Below are 17310 nucleotides of genomic sequence, written 5' to 3' on the forward strand. Positions count from 1 at the left end.
CTCCCTTTTCATCAGTATCAAAGAACCCCCATTTCACGAACTCCTCAACTTTTACCTGGATTTTTGCCATAGCTTACTAAGCAGTCTTCATATTTCTGAATTCTACCTTCTCTGCTTCCTTCTACACAAAGTCATCAAGTAATCTCTTTAAGACACTGAACTGGCCATTCTCTTGCTCTCAATCCTTCTGTGGTACCTTACTGCTGCAGTTCTCGGGGCTATGAAACCTTTCTTCCACAACCAATACCCTTTCTCCTGATCTCTCACCCCTCAATTTTCCTGGAGCAGTGTAATTCTTCTCCCTTACCTTCCATACTGCTGACATTTTAACACAGTTTGTACGTTGTACCCCTTCAGAGAAAGTAAATTTCTTGAGGCAAAAAAACTGTTTGTTTTTATCTTTCCATCGTCCAATAAAGCAGCAAGAATGTGATATTGACATGATAAATAATCGTTCCTTAATAAATACTAACCTGAATTGCGATAATACATACATAACTCAATTTATGTGGCTTTGGGAAATGTAGAAAGGAGGCAGCAAGTACAAAAATGCCACTTGAAATACGGTACTCATAACACAATAGCAAAAACCTGAAAACTGCAGGGCACATCTCCTATTAGGTGTGATTTTTTGAAAATAAAAATCATTTAATCTCCTACTTGTAAAAAAGGGGAAAATGAGACAATACCGTCAATATCATCTGAGTCATCTAAGTTCCTTTCTTCCACTAAATCTGTAAGATAAGTAGGGAGAAATGGAAGGAGAAAAGGATATGAATATTTACGTTTTTAAAAATATACTTTCTTTCTTCCTAAATTATAGAATTAGGACACTTACATGACTTTCGTTTTTCCTGAACTCCATTTCCCAGGTTATCATTCGTGTAATAAACATGCTTTTCTGTAGTGGGTTGAATGGACTATGAAACCAATAAGAAGAAGATAGTTATATTGAAAGCTTTGAATAAATATCAGATGTAAATTAACAGTATCATTTTTATTACCTTCACATTTTGATGTCTCTCAAGAGAATCTGAAAGAAAAAGAATGAAAGGTTTATCAACAAGTGTATTTCAGCAATATAATACCATCACAACTTCCCACAAAACGAATAGGCTTGTTGGATCCCAGTATGTGAATTAAAGAATGAAAGCCATAATTTGGTGTACTTCCGGTTATGGCGTTTGCATCACAGCAATTAGAATCAATTATCAGTTCTTGAAATAAAACAAGAATATAGTGTTAACACAACATGCAACGCACATTTCAAATAGACCCTACTTCAAGGGTTTTACATATTTGTATATGGAGCAGTACATAACATGCTCCACAGTGACACATGTAAAGGTGATTCTTTTGAAGGGATGGATACTCAAGATTCCCAGGGGGCTCTTATGAAGTTGATGCTGCAACACAGCATCATATCTTCCAAACAATGGCAGTGATTGATGCAATTATATCACAAGGGACCCCAGTGTGGATGATTCCTTAATTAGTTGTATAATTTGGAAATTCTCGTAATATGTAAGCAGTCACAATAAGGTACTTTCAAACAATGTATAAATGATATTCTTATCTCAGAAATAAAGAGCTAGAATTATGTTTTGAATACATCCACTTCGATGCACACTTGTAGAATAACAGTTAATAATACAGTTTCATTTCTTTCCTTACCAGTGCTGCCTACTGGCATCTTTACACCTCTGGTATCCATTAATTTATCAGTCTTAAAAGGTTTTTCTTTACTCATGACGGAAAGTGCCGTCCACAGCCAGAGAAAGTACTAAGGAGTGTGAATTCAGAGTCAAGCAGACAATTTTCCTTTCGTTTTATTTTCTTTGTCATGGCTCTTCCCATTCACTCCAGTTCTTCTATATAACATGACTAATGTGAAAAAACGTTTGATAGGAAAATACATGTACAGCCTATATCTGATTGCAGAATGTCTTGAGGAGGGGGAAAGGGAAGGAGGGGGAGAAAATGTAAAATTAATGGAAGTGTATGTTCAAAACTATAAAAATATAAAAGCTACTTTTTAAGTTTAGTTTATCCATATAGGAAAGAACGTATATAAAATATTTTTAAGACATGATGGAAAAACTTTTGCCATTTGGAGAGTTATTTCAAGAAAGAAAAATGGTTTTAGTCATCTCCTTTAGTAATTCAAAGTTATTAATATATAAACACCCTTTCCACATATGTATTTTACCATTAATGAAAAAGAAAGCTATGTACATGTTGGAGATATATCTCAGAAATCAAAATTTGAAGCTTTGAAACTATTGTATACTTTTAAAATATCATTTGTTTTCAGTATTCAACAGTCATTTCCATATATCTTAGATTCCCCCCTCCCTGTAACCCCGTATCTCCCCATGTCCATGCTGAGACAGCATACCGTTTGTTATAGATTCTACACTTACATTCCAATTCAATATATTTTCACCTTGGTCATGTTACATAGAAGAGTTAAAACGAATGAGAGAAATCCTAAAACAAATCAAAACAGAATATAAAAGAAAATGATCTGCTTCATTATGTGATGAAATTTCGTAGTTCTTTCCCTGCATGTGGAAGGCATTTTGCCTTAAGAGACCACTGGAAATTATGTAAATCCCTGCATTGCAATGAAGTGCTACGCCTAGCAGAAAAATTCCTCCCATATAGCGGTTGTTGCTGTGTACAAAGGTCTCCTGGTTCTGTTCCTTTCACTCACAATCTTTTCACATTACTATTTCCAGGCCTCTCATTAATCTTCCTGTTCATCATTTCTTATAGCAAAACAGTATTCCATTACATTCCTGTGCCACACTTTATTCAGCTATTCCTTAAATGATATGCATCCCGTAGAGTTTCAGGTTTTGACCACCCAAAGGAGAGCTGCTATAAATATTTTTGTACATTTGGGACTCTTTCTCATTTTTGTGATCTCTTGGGGATACAGTGTTAGAAGCGGTAGTTCTAGGTCAAGGGCTGTGCACATTTTTTAGCTCTCTGGACATAGTTCCAAAATGTTCTCCAGAATGGTTGGATCAGGTCCCAGCTCCACCCACAAGAGATTAGTGTTCCAACTCTCCCACATCTTCTCCAACATGCATCATCTTCCTATTTTGTCATGTTACCCAACCTGATGGCTGTGATGTGGTATCTCAGAGTTGGTTTGAATTTCATCTCTCTAATCAAAAGTTCTTGAGAGCTTTTTTTTATATCACTCTAGATAGCTTTTATTTCTTCCTCTGAAAACTGCCTATTCATAACCTTTGACCGGTAATGGGCTGGGGATTGACTTCTATTCTTGTACATTTGACTCACTTCTCCATCTACTTTAGAAATGAGGCCTTTATCACAGATGCTAATTGCAAAAATTGTTTCCCAGGTTTCTGCTTTCCTCCTAATCTTCGTTGCATTGGGTTTGGTTGTAGAAAGCTTTTCAGTTTAATGGAATCAACATTTTCCATTTTGAATTTCATAATGCTTTCCACCTCCTGTTTAGTCAAAAATTCTTCCCTTCTTCATAAATCTGAAAAATAGACTATTCCTTGCTCCATTAATTTATTTATAGTATCAATCTTTATTCCTATAGCATGTATCCATTTGGAATTTATTCCTGTGTACGGTTTTGGGCAATGCTCTAACCCTAGTTTCCACCACAATGTTATCCAGTTGTCACAGCAATTATTGTCCAGTAGTGAGTCCTTATCCCAGAAACTGGGTTCCTTGGCTTTCTCGAAGTGTAGATTGCTATATTCTTTGACCACTGCGTCGGAAGGACGTAAGCTATACGACCGGTCTGCCCTTCTGTTTCTTGGCCCGTATCAAGAGGTTTTAATGATTGTTGCTTTATAATGAAATTTGGGATCTGGTAGATCAAGGTCACCTTCCCTGGTATTTCTCTTCATTAGTTCGCTTGATATTCTGGGCCTTTTTCTCTTCCCGACGAATTTTGATCTTATTTTGTCTAGCTATAGAAAATAATTATCTGATAATTTGATTGTTATGGCACTGAATAAGTAAATTAACTTAGGTAGAATTGTCATGTTTTTTTAACATTGGCTTGGCCTAGCCATGAGCAACTAGTGTTTTTCCGCTTACTTAGACCTGTCTTTATTTGTGCAAAAACGGTTTTGTAATTGTATTCAGATAATCCCTGGATTTCTCTTGGCAGGTAGACTCCTAAATATTTTATAGTGTCTAACCTAGCTTTACAAGGAATTGTTCTTTCTATCTCTTGCTCTTGAGCTTTGTTAATAATATATAGAAATGCAGAAGATCTGTTCATTTTGCAACCTGAAACTTTGCCAAGTTGTTTATGATTTATCATTTCAAGTAGTTTTTTACTAGAGCCTCTGGCATTCTCTAAGTATATCATCATATCATTTGCAAAGTGAGATAGCTTAGTTTCTTCTTTGCCTATTCTAATTCCATCCTTTTCTTTTTCTTCTCCTATTGCTACCACTAATATTTCTAGTACCATATTGTATAACATGGGTGATAATGGACATCCTTGTTTCACCCCTGGTCTTCTTGCAAGTACATCTAGCTTATCTCCCTTGCATATGATGCTTGCTGAAGGTTTTCGGTAGATACTACTTATTGTTTTATTATTTTATGGGAAGTTCCATCTACTCCTATGCTCTCCAGTCTTTTCAATAGGAATGGGTGTTGTATATTGTCCAAGGATTTTCTGCATCTTTTGAGATAATCATGTGGTTTCTGTTAGTTTTTGACATGATCAATAATGTTAATAGTTTTCCTAATAATGAACCATTCTTTTCAAGGTAAGTTGCTGTATTTTTTTTTTGCTAAAATCTTTTTTAAAATTTTTGCACCAATATTCATTAGAGAAATTGGTCCAGGATTTCCTTTTTCTGTTTTGGCCCTTCCTGGTTTAGGTATCACAACGATATTTGCATCATAAAACGACTTTGAGAGGACTCCTTTGCCAATTTTCCCAAATACTCGATATAATATTGGAAGTAACTGTTCCTTAAATGTGTGATAGAATTCACTTGTTAATCCATCCAACCTTGGAGATTTTTTCCTAGGGAGTTCATGGATGGCTTGTTCAATTTCTTTTTTCCGAGACAGGGTTATGTAACTACTCAACTTCCTCTTTTGTTAATCTGGGCAATTCACATTTTTTAAAATAGTCATCCATCTCCTTTAGATTGTCGAATTTATGGGCATACAGTTGGGCAAAGTAATTTCTAGTTAATGTTTTAATTTCCGGCTCATTGTAGGTGACTTCAACCCTTTTCATCTTTGATAGTGTAATTTGCTTTTCTTCTTTGGTTTTGTTTTTTTTTTTTTATCAAATGGCTCAAAGGTTTCTCAATTTTGTGGTTTTTCATAAAACCAACTTTGAGTTTCATTTATGACTTCAATAGTTTTCTTAATTTCCATTTTATTAATCTCTCTTCTGGTTTTCAGTCTTTCTGATTGGGGATTTACTTGGGGATTTTCAATTTTTTCTTGTTCTGGCTTTTTCACCTGCATGCCCAATTCGTTCATGTCCTTAGAGGAAGAAATTTTACATCTTTTAATTCCTACATCAGCCATTGTCTATTTTGAAATATTAAATGACTTTACTATATATCAGTCCAAAAACGTCTTAAGATGTTGTTTAATATACAAAACTATATAATTACCTTTACTATTCATCAGTCCACAATATATTACTAAATTCAAAGCTTTTTTTTAGCAGGGGTTTCTTGTTTATTAAGTATTTACAATTAGTTTGACAAGAGGAATTGGTTGCATCAATGAACATATGCAAAACTTTTTATTAACTTTGGGAATTTTCAATTATTGATATATATGTATATGTACACGTATACATAGATACACACACATACATAAATATGTATGTATGTATAGTCAAAGTCAGGTCCTCTGGTACGCTGAAATATGGGGCCGTGCTCTAGAGCCCTTCTGGAGGGGAGCACAAAGGTAAATGCATCAAGAAACAGGTACTACTGTGCAAGTTTTTGTATATAGGATTATTGTTGCACCTTTGATTGTGATATTGCCTACGTGAAAATTAATATATCCCTTCACCTTTCAGTGCTCAAGTCAATTCTCTGCCACCCGAAGTTTCACAGAAGGTGCTAACCTGCACTTGCAGAAGGAGATAATTCATGCCAACGGAAATACAAGTCTTGTCTTTATCACCAAAAAGAATTGTGTGATATGGGCTTGTATCCTGAGGCAGACATTTATATAACCCACTCATTAAACTGAAATTCATCTCATTGTTTCCTAAAGCTAAGGACAAGAAGAGAAAAGTAATTAACAAGAGCACTGGATTTCTTAATTCAACACAATACCTGGCAGAGCCAGGACTAGATCACTTAGTCCTAAATCCTGCCTGTCTTATCTAGCTACACTACAGCACTGTCTGACTTGGGAAGGACAACTTTTACTTGTCAGCATTTCCAATTTGTATTACCCATGAAGAGTTGTGCAACAAGATGACATTACTCAATTAAAGTAATGGCTTCATGAAAACAAAACTGAATATCAATCATCAGGGAGAGAGAGAAAAAAGACTTTTGGATTGCAATGTTTTGGGATAATTTGTGACTTTGCTACCATAACCCTGAATTAAAATATCAAAGAAATGAGAATTACTGATTAGGGAATGCTCCACCCCAGAATACAATAATTTGTCAAAATGCCAGAAAACCAGAAAATTTCGAATTTCTCTGACAAATAATTTGGGCTTATTCTCAATTAATGTGAACAAAAGAAAACAAGAAATAATTACAAGGAAGGAAGATGTTGCTTCAGGGAACGAAAAATGACTACCAGGCCCCAGGATCGGAACTCTATCACACTCATACTTCATGATAAGAGCCTGGTTTCCTTTGCCAATATGATTTATAAGAAAATGTGTACGCAAAGGGTTCACTACTAATAAAACTCAAGAAAATATGTCCTCACTTTATTACTACTCTCATCTCCCCCTCAAAACAATGAAGATTTGAGGTTCATGGTCACAGCTCAGTGACTCCTCAAGTTCAAAAAAGTCATCACCAATTTTGTCTAATGCTGCATGAAGCTATGCTGTACTGCCACACTCGTGTATCAGATAACAAATTTTACTAATTCTTTGATGAACATAAATGAGATAGAACAAATAAATGTCTTATGGTACAGAATTTCAAGGAAAGCATACATATTTAATAAAAATATATTTAAAAAAAGAAATTTTTTTCTTCCTATTCCTATCCCTAGTTGTTTGAAGCTTTTAAAATTCTAACCTTACTATGGTTGCGCTTACACTCTGATTTGGGTTTCTATAGAAAATGATTCTGGTTATTATATATTTCATAAAGTCAGTGTCTGCATTCAGATATCTGTCACAAACCTACTTATGAATAGTTCTATCAGTAACAATCCTTTCAGTTTTCCCTATATTTATTTCCGTCTTGTAGACTATAAATTTTCTTGTTTGATGAAATTCATAGACATTCCACCTTCATTGAGTTTCCTAAGTACAATTATTTTTATTACAATTTGATTTGGAATTTCAAAAAATTTGATTAAATTTCTTTCTCTAGATAACATAATAGAAATTGAGGAATACAACTTGACATTTTTAATCTTAAAAGTTCATTCTATTTGCATGTATGTAGCTAGAGATATACTATTTTACAAACGAAGAAAACGAAGAAAAATGAAGTTCATTCATCACCTGACAAGCTATAAGCAAGGAATGTTTTCTGAAAAGGATGTGATTTTAGACTGTACTAGATATACTTAAAATTAAATACTGTTTCTTGTGCCATTGTGATTTCTTATTTCTTTTAAGGAACGATTTACATAGCTCATCTCTTTCAGATCTGTAGTGTAATATGCGCATGATCACACTTTCTTTGGAGCTCTGTTGGCATGAGCAAGGCATCTAAGCTAACTGCTCCTTAGTTTCATCACCATTCAAATGGAAGTAAACAGAATACCCACACTGCTTTTCTCACAAGGTAAAGGGTAAATTGATTTGAAACAGAAAACTCATAAATACGGGATGAAGTTATTATTGCAAGCCCAGGTCATTGAGATTCCCAATGGCCCAGCTGGCAGGATTCAATATTAGGCAACCACTCAGAAAAATCTCTTCTCTTTGAAAGTTTAACGGCCTGAATCAGGAGATTGGAAGTGTTCCTAGGATGATGTTGGAAGTGGGCACATGTGCAAATATCTACCAAAAATCTAGGAACATATATGTATTACCTTTCAAACCTTTGTCCCCTGTTCCCCCTAACTTCTGTGTCTTTTGCATCCTCTTTGGTATCTCTGAACTGAAAGCTTTATGAACATTTAGAAATGTTGGAAACGTTTAAAATGTATCCATTTCCAAAGCTTGGATAAGTGATTTTCATAGACTTCCAAAAAGGAAGAAGGCTTTGCTCTCCAGCTGTTTTACCGTTCTGCCTTTATATGTCCAAATATTAGATGAGCCCATCTGTGTCGGTGTGCCTCTGTGTGTGAACATGCTACAGTTACAGGAGACGTTTACGTACTTATTTTTCCCATGTTTTAGCATCAAAAATAACTAATATCACTACATATAATACATGTGAAATATGTTCAAAATTTTTCACATGATTTCATTAATTACATTTAGAACAATGGAGAAATCTGATAATTGTTATTGTAACTTGCTTAAAGAAATTTTTGGAGAAAGCAGACATTAATAACACAAAATACCTTGAGGCTGTTTTGTTCAGGATAATCAACCTACAAGGATAATTAAGTAAATAACCAAAAATAGACCAATTCCTACCCTTTAAAAGTATAAAATGGAAATAGAACATATATACATATATTTATATACATAAATATTTAATATATATGAAATTAAAGATTGCTCTTTCATTATTTTTTAAAATTAGCTATTTTTTTTAATTTGTCACTCTTACCTTCCTGATCGTTGGCAGGTCCAGTCACGGTAAATCTGGAATCAGCAGCCCTTTCCAAACTGCTGATTTGGAGTGAAAGGGGCTGATTAAGTGCCTTCTGTTGTCCATACTGATAAATTAGTTCGTAATGACTATGTACAAAGTAAAAGATAAAACAAAATATTTCTACATCAACCAAGATAAAATTATACGTACCGGGTCTCTGCATACCTTAGACTTTAATAATCAGATTATCAGCAAAATTGTTGTTATTCTTTTGATAAAGTCTGTAGGGTATAGCTAATTATTCAGCCTAAACCTAGTATACATGTACTCAGAGTCACAGTAATAGAGAAGTATAGATTCAGAGCTTTAGATCATCTACTCCAAACACTTTATTTTCTATATTAAGTAACTGAGTTCCAGAAAAGGTTAACAGTTCTCCAGGGTGATCCATAAAGTGAGAGGCATCATTTTTCCTCAGGTCCTCTGATTCCAATTAGAGCACTCTTTCCCCTGACCAAACTGCCTCATTGTAAATTTTGATGTTGATTATTATATTTATTACTTATTCTCTTTAGCTGTCACTCACTTTCAGGTGTCCAACATATCATGTGGCTTTTCCTAAAACTAACTTTAAATCTACTATAACTAGAGGTATCAGCAAAGATTAAGAAACAAACAGGAAAAAAAAACCGTGTCTTTAAAGCAGACTTTATAAATAAATTTTTGTGAAGTGAACTTTTGGGATGATCAAATACTAAAATGTATGGAAAACATTGGAAAACCTTATAGAACTATAAAAATGGCACCTATCATCCTCGTTATCCTTACTTCTGAAAAATCTGATCTCACATACCCTGACTCTACTTTGTAACTCGTCTCATGCTTATGTCCTCCTGAACTTGGATAACCGAAATTGGCCTTTGGACCAACTTCTTCACAGTGCCTTGAAGTATGCTTGCCAGATGCTTGCCATATTATGCAACTATGAAAGTCCCAGACAGTCTCCTTTGTATAGAGGAGAAATGATTTTAAATGCAATTCCATACAAATTATTAGAATTAAAACGTTGATACTTACATGGAATGACCACTGAAAGCAGCATGTTCCTCAGCTGTCTGTCCAAATGCATCTCGGCAAGAGAGATCAATATCATATTGAAGAAGAAGACTGACTACACCTGTTGGTTTACAACGGGCAGCAATCATCAGGGCTGTTCTAGAATAACAAAGAAACCATCGACATTTCAGAATTTAAAGGAGTCACACGTAATTAGATTTCTCTCGATATGTTGCAACAAGAGGATATCTCATATATGAGGTTATACGCATGTGCAACATGAATACTTCGTGAGGGATGAGTACTTTTTGTGCTTATATGCAGCATGAAAAATGGCAGTTAGGAAAAGAAGGAAAGACAGGATTGAGAGGGGTATTTTTTGTCCTCTTAGAGTTCTAGCAGGAACTGTCCAATTCAAGATTTTCATGACAACAAGAAGGTAGTGCATCAGAGTAACTTGTGTACAAAAGTGAAGAACTTTCAAGGGAGCCTACACCAAGTTTCCACTTGTTTACTAGCCTTGAAAGGAAAGTGGAGGCTCTTTGAAAGTAATGTTTATGGACAAGCTCATGTAACTGAAGAAAGGTTCATCACCAGATAGCTAGGACCATTGGATTTCAGGAAGGCCCATTAACCCATGAAGGCAGTTGATAAAGAGTTAGTGTGATTACAAGCTGCACTAGTAGAGAAAATATCCAAAATCGTGAAAACAGAGATCTTCTGAAGTTCCGAGTTTGTGTTATGTTGAATAATTCACTGTCTTTCTGCCTAAGGCAGTATTGTAGGTATATCAGTAATGTCACGTAGAGGTGTGCTGTTCCTTGATTACTTCGTGATAACTCATGGGGCAGCGAGGTGGTGCAGTGCATAGAGCACGAGTGCAGGAGTCAGGAGGACCTGAGCTCAAATCTCACCTCAGATACTTGACACTCACTAGGTGTGTGACCTTGGCCTAGTCACTTAACCCTAATTGTCTCATCCTGGGTCATCTCCAGTCATCCTGATGAATATCTGGTCACTGGATTCAGATGGTTCTGGAGGAGATGTGAGGCTGGCAACCTGTACAGCCCTCCCTCGCTCAAAATAAAGTCGATTGCAAGTCATGGCAGTATTGCCCTGATGGCATGGTCTTCCTCTGCAAGGAAGGGTGAACACTCACGCAGTGATAACCGATATAATAGGCTAACTCTGTGGAAGGTGGAAGTAGTGTCAAAAATATCCATGTAATGTAAATATATTATATGGGGAAATTATGGATATTTTAAGGTATATTCAAGTGTTAATAAACTCTTTATGGCAGGTAGAAATGTTGATTCTGTTTAAATGTTTTTCTCTGATCCAAAATCTCAATACCAAACATAGCAAAAGGAACGAGTACAATATATTTGGGGGTGGCGCGGAATAAAGGATTATGGGAAAGATTGAAACTGATGGAGTTATGAAATATAGTATTAGCTCTTAATATTATCCTATCTTTTAAAATATTAGGTTTGTTTTTTAAAAGATTATTTTTAGTTTTGCGATCCAAGATGATGGAGTAAGCAGTAAATCGCCATAACTCTCCAATATTCACCTCGAAACAACCATAAAATACTGCCCTCAAACATATCCTGCCACAGCAGAACCATCAAAGGTATAGGGTGAAACAATCTTAGAGCCCCCAAACCTTGGAAGATTGACAGGGAAGTTCTTTCTCACTTAGGTAAAAGGGAGCATACTCCAGGACAGGAAGTATCCCAACAGGGCAGCAGCAAGCCTCATCTCAACAAAGCAATGGTAGATTCGGAGTCCCAGTATAGGGAGTGGGCAGACTCCAGTTCTAAGAACTGACATGCCTCAGAATAGACTCAGCCAAACAGGTAGGGTCTATCCCTACAGGTGATTAAGGAAACAGGCAGCCACCAATGGTTACAATGCCAAGAACTTCAGGGTACATCTAGGGAAACTCAAGAACACTCCACCAGTCGTAGCACATGACAAACATCAGCAGTAGAACTCCGGGACAGCATCAGGTAAGCTGCCAGAACCCTACTATCTGCAGCAGTGCCTTTCATTCCCACTCCCATCCCCCGAGCAAACCACCGTAAAAGAGGGCTCCCACACGAGTCAGCAAAACATTGCAGCACCAGGTAAACAGCCAGGACCTGGAGACCCTGCTACAAAATTCTGAAACAGTGCCCTTTCCACATTGTGAGCAGAGCTCAAATTGAAAAGAAAGGGGAAAAAAAGACGAGCAAAAAGTCATTGGAAAAAATGACCATAGGAAGTTATTGTGGCCACAAAGAATGTGGAGGAAAAAAATTCAGAGAAGGAGAATGACGCCAAAACACGTATAGGCAAAATCGCAAAGCAAAAAGAGAAGTGAGCTCAATCCCAGAGAGAGCTCATGGAAGAGCTCAGAAAGGAAATTAAAATCATATAAGAGAGGTAGAAGGAAAAGTGTGCAAAGAATTGAGCGATGAAAGAGAATTGTGACAATATAAAATACTTGGGAATCTCTCTTCCAATACAAACCAACCAACAATGAACACAATTACAAAACGTTTTTCACTCAAATCAAGTCAGATCTGAATAATCTAAAAAATATCAGTTATTCATTGGTAGGCCAAGTTAATATGATACAAATGACAATTCTACCAAAAGTAATATCTTACTCAGTGCCATACCAATCAAACTACCAAAATTATTGTATAGAAATTAAAAAATAAAATTCATCGGGATGAACAAAAGGTCCAGAATACCAAGGGAATTAATCAAAAATAATACAAGTGAAGGTGGTCTATCTCTACCATATATAAAATTCTATTGTATAAATCGACAATCATCAAAGCCACTTGGGACAGGCTGAGAAACAGAGTGTAGGATTAGTGGAATATGTTTGGTATCAAAGAACCAGGGTCAATGACTACAGTAATCTTCTATATGAGAAATCCAAAGATTCCAGCTTCTGAATTCACTAGTTGACAAAAAATGCTGAGAAAACCGGGGGAAAAAGTCTCATGACAGAAAATGTTATTCACATCCAGAGAAACAATTATGGAGTCTGAATGGAGGTGGAAGCATACTATTTTCTCTCCCTTTTGGTTTTTTGTTTTTTCTGTCTTCAGATTTTCCTCTTTTATTCTGCTACTTCTGTCAAACATGAGCAGTGTAGAAATAGGTTGAATATGATTGTACATGTACAGCCTATATCAGTTTGCATAACATCCTGGGAAAGGGGGAGGCCCAGGAAGAAGAGCAATTTGAACTCAAAATTTGAAAACTGCAAAAAATTGAAAAGTAAAAATAAATAAATTTTAAAAGAATAAAAGAGAGAAAATGTGACAATGTAAGTGCTTCCATCGTCCTCAAATATTAAAAGAACCAGGAGAAGGCTTCAATGCCTTTCTTGGATCCTCTATGTGGAATTTCTGGTATTAGGACAAAAATCCTGTAGCATAAGAAAGTATGGAAGGACTAAAATCTCAGCCAGTGGCATAAATATTCACAGTGATAAGGTCACAGGATCATGAAAGTCAGTCATCTTATTATTGTATTGATTTGTATTTGTCAGTGCACATATCCTTAAGAACAATGAAAGGAAGAAGAAGGAAAAATTACACACATCAATTCTCATGATTGACATGAAGATTATTTCATGTAGAGAATCAATTGCATCACGAGTACACAAAACAGCTATGTGATGATCTTAAGTCATTGAAAATCAAACAATGAAACCTGAGAAAATAAATCACTAATTGATGGTGGATGGCATGCCCACATGAATGGCTTTCTCTGCTGCAGAAGCATAAATAGTAGCCCTTTTCATAATTGATGTTTGTGCACATTGTCACCCTTTCTCAGTGATGAACAATTTCAATTATTGTTGCTCACTAAGAGTTCCCTGACTGAAGTTGTTCTTATTCCTCTAATAACAGTTACCTCTTTTTTTCTTGGAAGCTTTAATTACCGTACCTGTCAAGCCTATCCGATGTATTCACATTTGCTCCATTCTTTAAGAAAAGATCTACCATATCTCGGTTATTTTCTTTAACTGCAAGCAAAAGTGGTGTGCAGCCTTCCTGCAAAATCATATTAAAGATCAAGTTAAGGTATGCAAGAATTGTTTATATGATAGAATTCAGTTGAAGGCATGTTGTGAACATCCTGTGAACTTGCTAATGACATACTAAGGAAGTAGGCTACAATGGAACTCTGGAATGAGAAGAGCAGGGCATAAATCCAGCTTCTGTTAGTTAATTTCCATGTGACCGTAAGTAAATTATTTCACTTCTTTGGGCCTTAGTTTCCTCACATGTAAAATGAGGGAATGAAGTTAGATAGCCTCTGGGATTGCTTCCAGTTATTAATTTGTGATCAGGACGTAGAAAACCAGGATGTGTAAGAGATTTTCCTAATCTTTTAGGGGTACCTTCCTTTCCTCTGTCTTCATGTCATGATCAATGATCGTCTGCGTGCAGTCACCCTTATTTCCCCAGTACTTGGCCAAGCTACAACTAAGTTCTGGTCAGTTTTCAAGTTGCCTAGTTCTCTTCATCCTTTCCCCTGAAGTGTGTTACAACCAGCCTCAAAACTCAAGAAAATCTTGCCTTAAGGTGGCTGAACCTTGAAGAAAGTCATTCTCTTGATATTTTCCCTCCCTTCACAACCCTCCTAATGTATATTTTGATTTTTATTTTCTTTCTTGAGCAGCAGTGACGAAGAGTCAAACCTTTTCTTAAAAATCAGGAGATACTCAATAAGTCTAGAAAGGAAACGGCATAGTGTGTAGGAAATAGAAAAAAAAACACACCTACATACACTTAAGAATTTGTTCTTGTAAAATGTCTGTCTGCAGTTTTATGCTGAACAAATTTTTAAGAGAATATTTTTTAAAACATTATGACATTTCTTCTTGACCAATTAACATTGTACTATCATAGGTAAAGGTTTATATGTAAAGTATTGCAGACAGATATTTGATGGAACCTTTGAATTCTGGGTACCAGACCTAATATAGCATGCAAAGAAAATTCTAGAGAGACAGATGTGGTGGACTGAATGGAGAGCCAAACTCAAAATCAGTGAAACAGAGATTCAAGGCCTGCTGCTGAGACACTTAGAGTGGCTAGGTGAGCTTGGGAAGTCACTTCACATTTCACCATTACAAACCATTCCCTACGTCACGTTTTCATAACTCTTTGTGTGTGTGTGTGTCATGCACCCCTTTCCAGAATAATGCTTTTAAATACCTAAAATACAGAGAATGCAAAGGAAGCCAATAACATTGAAAGAACTATAAAATAAATGGTGATTTTTTTTTGAAATTAATGGATCCCAGGTTAACAACCCTACTCGAAGATTAAATCTTAGAACAGGCCCTGGTCCAAAGCAGTCGAGGGAAGTTCCTCATTAAGAGTTCCGTTGTGAATGGAGTCTCCTCCCCGTTTTGCCTGGCCATCAGAAAATTCCCAAGGCCAATGAACTTTGACTAGAGATGGATTTTAAGATACTTGCATTAAAGAAATGCTTCCAAGAATATAATGTGCATTGGAAAATACCTGATTTACACATTTGATCTCAGAAAATATTTTCTCACACAAGAGGTAGACTTCTACCTTGTTTTTTGCTTCCATGTCTATTGTATGTCTAAGCAGCTTTGCTGCTATGGCTGTGTTAAGTCCAGAGGCAGCATAGTGAAGTGCAGTGTTGTCATGGGTATCCATCAGAGCAGGGTCTGCACCATAATCCAGCAGGATCCTTGCACACTCCTCCTGCTGACACTGTACTGCCTGTGAATGGAATGTAGAGAAAGAGACAATCAATACTCTAAAAAGTATTTAGTATACTAAAACATCATTAGTGATATTTAAATAATTTAGTAAAGCACATTTTCTTACTCCAAACGCATTCTATAGACCAGCAAGGTTAACTAGGGCATACCTTCATTAAAGATGTCTGATAGTGCTTGTCACGCAGGTTTATTTTGCATTTTCTCTCTACTAAGAGAGACACAACATCTGGATGGCCATTTGCAGAAGCCAGGTGTAGAGGTGTGCTATGAAAATGAGAGCTAAGTCAATGCTTGGTAATTACGAAAATCAAAATTGTACTCTTGTTAGGTACTATACTTGTAACATAAAATGCATTATTGTTACTCCGCCTGAAATCGAAATCGCTGCCCAAATAAATATAAGTGGCCACCCTTCTCACCCGAGGACATCTACAATGTGCATTAGTTCTTCTGACCGGATATGATGAACAAAAACGTCTGGGAAATAAATAGCAGACTCAGAAGAACATTTCACTGGAAGAGAGCAGCATTTGCTCCCACCACGTCACTGAGAAAGAGTAAGTCAGCTGGAAGCAGACTACAAGTAAAAGGAAGGAGTTTCCCCTCCATTAAAAATGGGCAGGCAGGAGGGTCAGGGGTCACCAGCACTCAGAACTTGGGATCCAATCTCCAGGAGGCAGAGCCTGCGCCTGCTCTGGCCCAGGTGCTCAAAGGACAAGTTTTCCAAGGATTAGCCAAGGCACATGCAGACTCGTGGAGGGAGGGTGGAGGAGGGGGTGTCTTACACTGTTCCTGGGGGGGGCCATCCCTTCTCTCACCCCCAGCGCCCTCTCACCGCTTCTCTTTATCCAGATCGTCCACGTGTGCCTGGCCCAGCAGCAGCAGGTGCTGCACCCTGGCCACATCCCCGAAGGAGGCAGCTTTATGGATCTTCCCGAGGTCCTTCATTCTGATGACATAACCGGCACCTGGGACCAAGGGTCGGACCTCGCTGTCTCTCCTGGGAGAGGAGGAGCCAGATGGAGACCGCTCTCTCCTTCTCAAGATTTTGAAAATCTTCCTCATCCTGAGGGCGGGCTTCAGAGATGGTCTGGAGAACTCACTTGGAGACCCTCAGCCTTCTCCGGGAGCTCGCTTACTCTCCAAAACACTTCGATAGTCAGAGACTCCAAGGAAACTGCGTCCAAACAGGGCAACAGTTAGAAAGGAATCGATCCTGGAGATGCTTGGAGCCCTAGCAACGCCTCGAGGGAGACCGAAGTGCGCGTGAGCTTGACAGACGCTCAAGGCATGCGCACGCGCCCAACGGGAAAGATTAAGCCTGCACGAGTGCTCACGTGCCAGGTCCATTAACTCTCTGCTGGAAGGCTCCAAAGGTCATGATCGCGAGGGTGGCTGGGCCCAAGGCTGGCTGCTTCCCCTGCTAGAGGTTCTGCCGGGTCTCGCGCTGGGACAGGATGCATAGGGGCGGGGCTGTGAAGGGGTGGAGGAGACCTAATGGGAAAGCTGGAGCAGCTGGATTCAGAGGACTTGGATTCGAATGTCGAACTCCGGACTGGCTCTGTTGTTTCACTT

At 37.3% G+C, this 17310-nt stretch overlaps 1 protein-coding gene across 1 annotated transcript in view; it reads right to left on the reverse strand.

The window, feature by feature from the left end:
- Nucleotides 1-16800, reverse strand: part of LOC140522463 (uncharacterized) — a 35148-nt gene extending 18348 nt beyond the window's left edge. The window contains exons 1-10 of the mRNA XM_072637899.1: nt 16571-16800; nt 15885-15999; nt 15503-15733; nt 13917-14023; nt 9984-10121; nt 8922-9052; nt 1089-1217; nt 1005-1033; nt 839-920; nt 690-734 (exon numbers count right to left, since the gene is read on the reverse strand). Coding sequence (XP_072494000.1) covers nt 690-734; nt 839-920; nt 1005-1033; nt 1089-1217; nt 8922-9052; nt 9984-10121; nt 13917-14023; nt 15503-15733; nt 15885-15999; nt 16571-16800 — 1237 coding nt within the window. The remainder of the gene's footprint in view (nt 1-689; nt 735-838; nt 921-1004; nt 1034-1088; nt 1218-8921; nt 9053-9983; nt 10122-13916; nt 14024-15502; nt 15734-15884; nt 16000-16570) is intronic.
- Between the last annotated feature and the right edge of the window lie 510 nt (nt 16801-17310).

This window comes from Notamacropus eugenii, chromosome 2, assembly GCF_028372415.1.
Source record: "Notamacropus eugenii isolate mMacEug1 chromosome 2, mMacEug1.pri_v2, whole genome shotgun sequence".
Classification (NCBI taxonomy): Eukaryota; Metazoa; Chordata; class Mammalia; order Diprotodontia; family Macropodidae; genus Notamacropus; species Notamacropus eugenii.